The sequence below is a fragment of the Schistosoma mansoni genome, chromosome W (assembly GCF_000237925.1).
Source record: "Schistosoma mansoni strain Puerto Rico chromosome W, complete genome".
Classification (NCBI taxonomy): Eukaryota; Metazoa; Platyhelminthes; class Trematoda; order Strigeidida; family Schistosomatidae; genus Schistosoma; species Schistosoma mansoni.
Window position 1 is genome coordinate 37,543,344 of NC_031502.1, and position 11,907 is coordinate 37,555,250.

Consider the following 11,907-nt stretch of genomic DNA (forward strand, 5'->3'; position numbering starts at 1 on the left):
ATAGCTAGTCCAAGCGACTTTCCAGGATTCCTTTAAGAGGAAACTTGACTTATTCTTAAGGACTAAGGATAACATATTATTTTTATTTACCAAATTCTTTTCTCCTCTATTATCGTTAAGATACTTAGGTTTTTGCCTGGAGGTATAAGTGATCCACTGCTACTAGACTCAGAAACCCGTTAGGCGAAAGCTTCTTCTTTTCCGTCCTCAACCATTTGAACCATTTGAACGGTTTAAATGCATCAACGGACGATGAACTTAAATGCTGGTCACTTTCGTAACTTTCGTGGCTAATTTTGTTTTCTGCGACAGGGGAAATGGGAGATGACTTTCCTCAGTATCTTCTGAATTGGTGTATTGAACAAACCAAAACGTACCCACATATCAATATCACTGATTTCACATCGTCATGGAAAGATGGTCTGGCGTTTTGTGCTCTAATTCACAAACATTTCCCTGATCTTATGTAGGTTGAACAGAACATTAAAATTGCATCTCACTTTTTAAGAGATTTTTCTCACTTGAAGTCCGAAGATGCTTTAAAAAATCTTGAGTTGGTTGGTTATTATATGTCCTTCATGTATGATGACATATTTTAGGCGTTTTTCGTTGCAGAAACAAAATTAAATATACCGGTGCTTACAAGATCACAAGTCAAAGTATTAGAAGATGCAGATGAGAAGATAATATTCGAATACGTTTCTAAGTTGTATGGGTCAATAACAAGAAAGTCTTCAGGTAATACATGACTTTATCTGTCTCTAAATATGCAGGTCAATTAGGTTCAGATAAGCTTCCAGATAAAAACTTATCATATTTGGTATGCCCTTGCAAATATTATATAACGTGTTTTTAGTGTGAACAGGAGGAGGGACTTCCTGTATGTGGTCTTTGTGGAGAACCCGTATTTCGTGTCGAGCAGTTAACTGTTTTTAGTAGGAACTACCACCGTAGTTGCTATCGTGACAACCAACTAGCTTATCTCAAAGAACGAAACAAAACACTAAAAGATTCCAACTGTTCTGATGGTCCAACGCTGACTAAATTCTCAGGTAAAAAAATTTGCTCGTCTCCTCTCTATCTTCATTTCTAGAAGCGAATTCATTCCCAACAAGATTCAGTTCACAAAAAGAATTAGACACTGTTAGCAATAAAAAACGTCAATCAACACGCAAACCTCCTTCAAGACCACCACTTCCTGATGTTTTAAGTAATAATGCATCTTCTGAAATGAATAGTGTTTTGAAGACAGAAGCTAAAAAAGTAGCTGACATAGAACATCATAGAAATAACTCTGATCCAAGACATCAGAACATAGTTTTCTATCCTTCTGCTTTAAATCCGTTCGAAGATGACTCTCCACATGATGTGAACTCTCAGCACGAATGTACATATAAGCCTTATAATCCATTTGACGACGATTTATCAGCCTCAGACTCGGAAGAAATTAATAATACTTCAGATTCTGACCACTCAAACATATCAAGTATATCAAACCCTCCATCTCTGGTATCAACGCCTATTAATTTTAGAAATAGGTACACGGAACAGAATAATCAAACTTTTTCCGTGGAAAAATTGGTCCCAGATGAATCAATCAATCCTCGGACTGCTCACTCTTCTATATATGATTTATCGAGTTTACTCGCTTATGGTAGTCTGAATAAAGCACAGTCCTCTTCATTAAGTAGTGATGCAATACAGTCCTCAAAATCTCCTCTTGATGGATCAAATGCAAAGATAACTAGGTCAGTTAATACCAAAGGGCCTGCCCCACCTATTCCTGTTTTATCCCGACATGATATCAGACGCGATCGACAAAGCAACTTCATTCCATACACAGAATTACACAAACAGCTATATGATATAAACAATGAACTTTCCAATCTGGAACTATCTGCTCGCGAAATTCAAACAAGTATTAGAGAAAGTAAGTAAGATATTCTTTATATAAACGTGGTCATAGTTTTCAGCTTCATATAGTATTAAATATAGGCATAATGTCTGCATAAATTCGCACCTAAAACCAAATTCTGTGCCTTACGGTCTCGAAAGTGAAAATAGTATATACTGTAGAGAATCCCAGTTACTATGATTGGAGTTACTTCCTAATATTTATCTTGCGTTGTCACTTTACCAAAATGAGTTCTTTGATGTGTTAAATAAAAAAACTTATGAAAGTTTTCCTTCACACCGTTTCCGAACGCTCTTGCAATTGGACTCATCTAACTGTTGGTAGAATACAATTATATACTTAAAATCAGCAATGTTTAAGTCGGGCAGAATTATGTAAGGCGCTTTCTCATCACTGCATGACCAATGAATTCCTCAAGTGCGCGATATGAATCAAACGCATATTTGAAGCTATCTGGAAATGGTGCAAGTTATTCCATCCTTCCTATATAGTTTTCGTTTCATCCTGAGTTACTGTTAGTTAACCAAGATTCCTTAATGTAAATTACATATGAAATATATTTCAAACTAAAGTTTATTCTCGTTTATACAGATTATTTTATTGTTGGAAACAGGTACAAACAATTAAGTTTAAGTGCACCTGAAATTTAAACAATATTGCAGTCAGATAGACCACTAAAGGTCTATTCGTTAGTATGGTAATTTGATTTACATAGTTCAGATGCATCCAGTTAACTTACTCTTAAAGCAGTATTGCTTCATTGCTTTCCTATCTAGTTTGACTTCGTAGGTTGGCAAGAAACAAGTATACTTTTGTCATCTATTGTCATTCGTTGAAAATCATGTCTCAAATTTAGACTTTTATGTTTATTTATTTAAACACATAAATATTGGTACAAAGGCACACCAGATATATATGCGCCGCACAAATCTCATTTGATTTGTGTGAGGGCTGTGATACTGCCCACGTGCCCAAACTGAAGCAGGTCAAATGTAGACTAAAAGGTTGTGAATACTCTATGGTTTCTCTTCAAAGCTTATTTTGTGCGCAGATTTGTTTGCAATAGTTAGCGTGTTTCTAGATTTTTACACTCTGATATATCTAAAACTTTGGTATGTACTCCATCTTTTATCTAGAATTTTTATGCGGTTTTTGAACTTTAAGCTGACTCTTTTATAGAGATGTTTCATCAAAGCTACGAATTTTTTTCATACATTAGTGTCTGAAAATAATGGAAGCGTCAAGAGACTATTAAAGAAATGGCTCCATACCGTTGAATTAAAGGATAATCTTTTCAAAAAGGAATCAGAGTTACTTCAAAGGTATTTCCTCTATTGAATGTTGCTGTCTAATTCTTTGCGCTTGTATTTCATGATGACTTTTCATATTTGCGAGTGGATAGGTTGTTGAAGAAGTGCATTTGAGTACGACAAAATCCTCACAAAAGGGAATAACAGTCTCTGAAAGAAACCTGATAAGTAAAAGTGATATCATCATCATAATCATAACGACCAAGGAAAGCAGTATGAATAGAATCATGATCGCTTACAACAAATGCTGGCTGTGGTCACTCATCCATATGGTTTTTGCCACTTTATTAAAGGCAGCGTAATTTGCCGACAGATACTACCTTAGCAGAAATTTCATTTATTACATACCCTCATGTAATAAACTGACAACTTTTTTTGCTGCAATCAGTCGTAGCGTTGACTCATGTCATTAATGCTTCCGTATATACTTCAGGATGCCAATAATATTCAAGTGGTTTTGTTGTCAAATACTGCCATCATTATGTAAACAGGAATGATCGAGCGCTTATTATTATCACTTATTTATTTATTATTATTATCAAAAATCTCAGTTTGCGTAGGTGACTTTAGACGTGCATAACAGCATCGTAAACCTCATTTTTTACAGCCAGGCTGCTATCCTAATGACATCTAAAGTGATCCACTATGGCATACACTATACTGTTTCTCTCTGTTTAGATTACTCTCCTCTGCTCTACCAGTTCTTGTACTTGTACAATAACACAAACACTTAAATTTCTCGACTAGTTCTAAAACTTCACTGCTATCGGTAAATTCAAAAGAAGGTAATACAAGTCCTTTGGAAATACTGTATATTTCGTGTTTTATGTAGTATGTACAAAAAGTAACAATGGACCTTAGTTATGATGCATAAACTAAATTCTCACGCTACATACAACATGTATCATAAGGATAGTGTTTTGTACGAGTTTAGAATCCCTTAGCGGTTTTTTAAGGAATTGAGAAATGAACATATTTAGTATGGTACATTTCTGTCGAATTTACAGGGTTTTCATTTTAAAAGACAGTAATTATGCTAAACGTTGTCCGGGTCTGTAGCAAATGTCGATCTGTAAATTCTTTATATATGCCTTCGATAGTGTATTTCCCCTGAATTTCGTCTTATTGTAACTTTTACAACATGAAGTCAAAGAACATAACTTGTAGTAACTGATATTTGACTTGGGGAGGTGTCATTCAGATATGTTTCATTTTTGTGACTGTTTGTGTTATAATGTTAAGTATTGTATGGATATTTCATCTGATCAGTGATATTGTATACAAAAGTGTCTGGTGAAGAGGAATTGAAGCTATTTACAAAATATTTTGAAAGTTATATTTTGTTATCGATTACTTAAGTGCCATTTTAAAGTGTCGTTTTATCCATCTGTTTTATCGTAAATCTATAACAAAGTGCAAGTTTATTCACTCCACTGCCAGCAATACATTTTGCACGGCAGCAGAGTGATATAACTCTGAAACGGAAATAGATAGAACACGCTTTTACCTTGCAACTCAGTTGTTGAAAACTGCGTTCTTTAGCCATTAAGCGGTCGCTCCACATCCGTCGGTTCGAAACTTGCTTTTTCTACCCAAGTTTGCGTAACATGCATTTATACTTTTTCCAACATATTCTGTTTGATCAAAGGAATAATAACTGAATGCACATGAAACAGCCTTTATTCTTTTGATTTTAAACAACAAACCTACTATTTTGATATACGATTGCTGTCTATTTGATTTTGAATTTAAAGATTGTTTAGCAAAAGAGAAACGTACATATATATTTCCAGTAATTTATCTGCCTTTTTCTCATTCAGTTCTACTTCCGTCAGTGATCGTCAATTTTTTCGTTTAACATTTATGTATAAAGCTCAATGTATCACTAAATTTAATTTATGTCGACAGGCTTCGTTGTCAAGAGCTAGAGGACCGTCATGCTGATTTAGAATATGAACTACGAACTCTAATGGCCAAACAAGGTGGGAATCTTTATATTAGAAAAGTATCCTGTACTGCATGCCTAATCAAATCTCTTTTACTGTTATCACATTTCGGTGATAGAGATCTTGTAACAATTTTAGCTTCATTTTTGGAAAGATAAGTGTACGTAAATTGGTATTTGTATTTATAGTTTCCCAGATTTTACATGTGTCTCATTTTGCTTCATTTTAGATATTCTAGTGTTTGGTTAAAACCTCCCGCCTCATTATTTAACATGGTTTTCAGCTTTCTTGTTCATAACGTGAGTCTTAACTATAGGATCTTTTAACTACTGCCTGAATTAAAAAGTAGAACCCTCGTCAATACAGTAGTTTGCAATTATGTAGAAAAGTATAGTGTAAAGTCGAAGCCATCTACATTTGTTACCATTTCTTTTCTTAGAACAATTGTTTATTCCATTCACTACTAAACTATTGGTTGAACTCTTACTAACCATTTATTTTGATATCAACAACATATTTTAACTTACGTAGGGTCATTGTCATTTTTCAGTCTTCAGTTATGATAGCTAATTTTATGTCTAATCTTCAATTTTATTTTGAACATATTATTTCAGAAATCTGGAGTTTTAGTATTATATCACTTGTGATAATTGAAGCAGGATAGTATGTGTTGAATTAATCATATGGTTTCTTGTCAGTTGCTTGAAATTTTAATTAATACCTGTTATCTTCCAAGATAACATAATATTATCGGAGTTATTATAACATGTATCGATTTCATTGTTTTCAACCTCGTTTTTCGTCTTGTTATACGTGTAGTGATTATATATTTTACAGTCAAAGGAGAGTCTAGTAAAGAACCTATGACTTAGTTGTTGGATAACTAGACTTTCAACTACCAGGTGATTAGAAATTTAAATCCACCTCCATATAATTTAGTTTGGCTGACTGATCTGTATCACTATCACATACATAAATAATATTCCTCAGATCCGAGTACATAAACCTATACTTAACAATTGAATAAACAACTGTGACTATCTGTTAAGTTTGTAAATCTTCATTTGAACAGATAATTAAGATATGTTGTGAATGTTTAGTCACAGTTCCCTACAATATCCAATAATAAGATGAAAAGCACAGCATAGTTGTGCTAATCATAAATATGAGATAAAGTTGTAACAGAGTGGTTGAATTTCTTTAGAATCGCAAAACTAACAGTTTGGTATTTGTTAAGCGTCAAACTCTTTTGTGCATTTATTTTTGAGTATTGAAATCCATACTTTTTATAGTTCTATCCTACTTTCAATTTTTTCTCTTGCATCATTTATAAGTATGATGCTTTAGAACGACTCATTTTTTTAAGAGGTAATTTTCATTACAAACTGATTTCAACTACAGAGCAATCGAATATTAGAAAGTGATAAACAAGTGTACTTTCCTAGTTTCGTTGAATTCCTTTATTATGTAATATGAAGTGAACCATTATATTTAAAATCCTTTCGTGTGTTACATCATTTTCACGTTTTCGCTTCAGCCAAGTAAGATGAAGTTCTATTTTATCAAGATAGAATTGATTACTACTTAATCTATAAATAATATATAGTTGAGAACATGAGTCAATTGAAGCTAGACCACCATAGAAAACCTGGAAGCACTGGACGGCCGTTTCGTTCTATTGTGGGACTGATAGATCCTTGGTTGGAATCTCGCGAGGCGGGATCGTGGATGCGCACTGCTGAGGAGTCCCATGACAGGACGAAACGGCTGTCCAGTGCTTCCAATTTTTCCATGGTGTTCTAACTTCAATTGACTCATGATCTGAACTATATAAAATTACTAAGATCTCCACAAAACCCCCTTCTGACTATAAATAATAGACGATTAACTTTCCAGGTAGAAGAGATATCAAACAATGAATAAATAATCAGTCTTAAGATCAGAATAGAAAATTCTTTTACTTAAAACAGCAAACCTACATTTATCAACCATTTTCATTACTCCATTTGCTTGTGCACAATACTAACAAATTTGTAGACAAAATTACAGTATTAATTATAAAATTTTTGTGAAGTACATTATTTTAGAAGTAAATTTTACAAAGACTAATTAAATCGTTATTACAATAAAATAAAGTAACAATTCTTAGTAAACACTACCAAACTACTAGGAGCTTTCTGCTACAAATCTAACTATAAATAACCCATTAAAATAATAAAAGAAGTTATAAGTAGATTGAAGTCGAAAATATGTACACAGTACAACTGAAGGTGTTCTCATGAATTAAAGATGCATCAATGGGTACTGGTTTTCACATCCTAAATTAAAGCAAATAATTCAATCAGTCAGGTAAAACTGGTTGTGTATTATTTCATACAGTAGTATCTAAAACTCATAGTATTCATTTTACTGAAATATTAAAAATATTATTTTCCTCACTTATAGTTCAGGTTCATATCTTCAGAGGTCCATAAACAAGACTAATGATTATATCTATTGTGATCTGAAGGTTTCCAGAAATAACTACTTGTGTTTCAGTGATCTAGTTTCTAATTATTTAACTATTATGTTTCTGTTTCGTCAGGCTTTCATTCACTTGATATACAGTCCTGACAGCTTGACAGAATTATCAAGTTTCAAGACCTTGTCCACAAACTTGTACATAGTTGAAATGTAGCGTTTAAAAATATTTGAATACCATTTATTTAACGTTATACTTTTGTAATGGATTGTATACATAAAATGAAGTGAATAATCAGTAAAGTATTTTATGACTAGAGCTAACTAATATCATATTACACTTGTTTACTCTGAAGAAGCGGCTCACACTAGGTTGCGAGACGTCAGAAATTTAATTATCTACTCACCGGGATACCACAAATAAATCATATATTTCATTGTTAGAACTCACTAAGTTCATAAACACACAATTTAAAGGTATGTATAGAATTATTCAGAATTTTTTCAGAAATAAAATTTGCATGCGATATGATAATCATAGGCTCATTATATTCGCATGAGTGTGCAACTGACACACACGAATTTCGGTATTAGTCTTAAAAAGGTAATGAAAATGAACTGTGACTTTATTTTTCATCATAATGCATCTTTATTGTATACTTTTTGTGTAGACATTCTAAAAACTAAAGAAGAAAAAGCTCGTGAAGAAGAGCTAATCTCTGACTTGTTGTGTGTGGTTGACAAAAGAGCTGAACTTTCAGAATCCACTGGAGATTTCGAACCGAAGTATGTGTTTGTTTATTATAATAAGGAAAGCTGTAAATGAATATTAATGGTTCATTGTGGTAATCAACTATCATTTTGTCTAAACTTTAATGATTAAATTCAATAAATTAAAACACAATGTGATCAATGGACTTGGTGAATCTACATTGTGGTGTCTGGCTGTTGGAGATACTTAGGAAATCCTGAATGTAAACTCCATATTGTTCTGTACTAATTTTTATTCGCAATGTCTACCCAACCTGTCTGTCGTCCATATTTGAATATGATCGACATGATTAGTACTAAGAAATAAGCATGCAGTAGAAAGCCACCGATAATTTGAGTACTTCAGTGGCAACGTTTCTGACCGCAAAACCTGGTGTTGCAGGTTCTAATCCCATAGGGGTAATAATCTTTCAAGTTTTGCTACACTTACTTTACTGACATCTCAGAAACTAATGATTACCGTAAACTGTTTCGTGTTTAACACATCCAAATATTTATTTTACACTCTTTAAGTTCTTTCATGCTTGTTGACACCTAACAGAAAGTATATCTGCAACCATATGTTCATTCCGAAATCTTAAAATATCTTTTAAAAACCGAATTTAAGAACTTCGCAGATAATGTACTCGCGTTAGACAATTCTTAGCTACTACCTAACAGATAGTTTCTGTATGTTGCGAGCATATTCATTCGTACACGACTTTGGGGGTGGCGATTTGAATACGTTTTACATCGTAAACTAACCATTCATTTTAATCGCTGGAAAATTCCCATTATATTAAAGCGCAACTATATGAACGAAGAATATTTTTTTTCAATAATTTCTCACCAGGTTCTACAATTATATACCCAAATTACTAATCCATAAAATTGATCATTTTATTTGATGTACTCTGCTTTAAACCTGGCCAATTTTATGGATTAGTAATTTGGATATATAATTGTAGAACCTGGTAAGAAATTATTGAAAAAATATTCTTCGTTCATATAACTGTATTCATTTTAAACCGTGATTTGTTTGGTGGTCTTCAAATAGAATACCTAAGCCAAATTATTATTTTATTAACTTGGTAAAAATATCCTACTTATGATCCAATACTAATTGATCGATAAAAAATCAAGTAGTTTAACATTTTCAACCTAGTGTTTAGTACTTTCAGTAACATTTATTAGTGTATAAGTTTTGTTTTTGTAGGCATCGAGCGAGATCATCTGGTCGAAAAACCATCGAAGGTAAATTCAAACGTAAGTCTTTGTGATTAATAAATTCACTTCATCAAAGTATTTTTCAAACTCATGGTGTCAGTCACAATTCATGTAGAACAATTTTTGATAGTTACAAATACCTTTAGCCGGTTGCTACAACGACATAGATTCGATTATCTTCAAATATCGGAAAAGATTATAATCTACAACTCCTGTGAAGAAAAGTTACGTAGAATATACCCATCAAGAAAAAGGGAAATCTACAATTGGGACTGTGATTGCATAAACAAAAAGATATTATACACGGGCTTGATATTTGAGCTTTTGTATGCTTTCAAACTGCCATCATTAACAAGATTAGTTGTTTCTTTATTTATGTAATGGTGTATAAAAAAAAACTAATTTACCAGATAAAAATGACAGTTAATTATTAGCTTTAAGAACATCTCAGATTTTTATAGACAAAAGATCATATCTACAATTGTAAGAAAGTTAAGATCAAATTAAAAGAAACAGTATAAGTCTTGTTTTCGTAACCGATCTGTTTTTGTAGTTGGGGGAGTTACTATGACCGACCATTCGAGTGTAATACCTCACTTCTTCATACCCTATTACGTTCGATAATACTTCGTACTCAAACTTAAATTTATTGCTTCTGGTTTCATCCATCTGCATTCAACTTGTCTAATATAGGACTTCAACAAAACAATGTAGCTCATATCCGTCTGATAATGATTACTGTTTCTCCAAAGTAGTTAGGGTGGAGAAGTTCAGAAAGGAGAAGTCAGCTAGTCACTTGCATCGTAGAACCTGGAATATGTGCACCAGTTCAAGTTACCACGCCATATTAGCTCAGCAATATGAAATTATTAAGACAAACACTATATATATAGTGGCAGTGTAAAAGATTAGGTATTCAAAATATGACTAGAAAATAATCAATTTGTAGGATGAAAAGTACAAGTAATTTTAAATAAATAAGAGGTATTTGAAGAAAACCCATTTGTGCCATGTGAGCGATTCTGCGTTATGTCACTTAACGTCTTCAACCCAGTAGTTTGTAACTAGCTTATAAGACTCAATTCAATTGTTAATTTACTGTGGACTGATGTTACGTCTTAGTTCGACTGACTCTAGCTTTCTCCCAACCTACTCCTACACCACCAAACATCGGGCGGGGGGGGCAAGGTATGCGATGGTAGGGTATACATCAAGCACAGCCCGACTACTTCAGTCGATAAATATCCACTATCTCATCAACTGATTTTTCATTCTTAGTATCATGTGTCTAACCTCAAAATTGCTTACTCGATGGCCTCAGAAAGGATTCGAAGAGATCTATAATCAGATACTAGTAACCTACGAATATCCTCTATCTTTAAAGTTTGTTTCACAGCCGTATAGTAAAATACAGCGAACTACTGCGCATTAGGATTATCCTTAAGTTAGTAGACAGATATCTCGTTGACACCATAAGTTGGTAAAAACTAACAGAGAGCTCTTATCAGACACTAAAACAACAGGACTGATGAGACTTTCAAGGCAAATGACATGATCGAGGGGTTCAACTACTCTACACCTTATCACTAGTTTAGGCTTTGAAGCAAACCGGTCTTGAAGTAACATTTTGTATTTAGAAAGATAAAAACGCATCACAAACGTTAATTGGCAAGTTCTTCATCTTTCATACAGAAATTACCTATTGGATAGAAATCTTAACTTATTAGTCATAATTGTCTATCTCGTTTATATATATTTGATTATTAACTTTTACTACGTTTTTTAAATGTTTATTTGTTGTTGCTATTTATAATCTAGAAATATGCCTCAGTTTGCGACATTCTAGTCTGTCACAAACAAATTTATCATCCATTCGGGATAAATCATTGAAAAAAGTACGAAAGTTGAAAGCTTCTACCATATCTCGATTGAAAAACAAGACAATTTTTCGATAGGAATCGCTAATTTTTTAAACCTATATATGCGGATAGACCCGACTTTGCATCGAAAGGACTATCATCCCATTAATAGTATTAACATGTATGAAGTTTTATGCATCCAGTATACTCTGCATTGTTTTTACAAACAGTTTTTATCTGTTTACTTTTATTTATCATCAAATTGTTTTTCTTTATTTAGAAAATAGATACTGCAAACAGCTTTTGATACGTCTTATGTTGTGTAATATATGTTAACAATACAAATAAGTGTATAGCTAAAGCGACGAAAAAAATCAATTAAAAAAGTATAAACCACAAAATTACAGTTAACTATAGGTAACAATTTATTTCCATCTTTT

At 32.9% G+C, this 11,907-nt stretch overlaps 1 protein-coding gene across 1 annotated transcript; it reads left to right on the top strand.

Moving 5' to 3' along the window:
* Positions 1-237: 237 nt before the first annotated feature.
* Smp_046130 (putative alpha-actinin) lies at positions 238-11,770 on the top strand (the record flags this gene model as incomplete). Its single annotated transcript, XM_018789596.1, has 12 exons — positions 238-277; positions 313-466; positions 509-557; positions 600-738; positions 774-820; positions 857-1,052; positions 1,094-1,930; positions 3,135-3,237; positions 5,134-5,207; positions 8,303-8,417; positions 9,598-9,647; positions 11,427-11,770. The coding sequence occupies 12 exons, from the start codon at positions 238-240 to the stop codon at positions 11,561-11,563; spliced, it is 1,941 nt and encodes a 646-aa protein (XP_018655023.1). The 3' UTR covers positions 11,564-11,770.
* Positions 11,771-11,907: the final 137 nt, after the last annotated feature.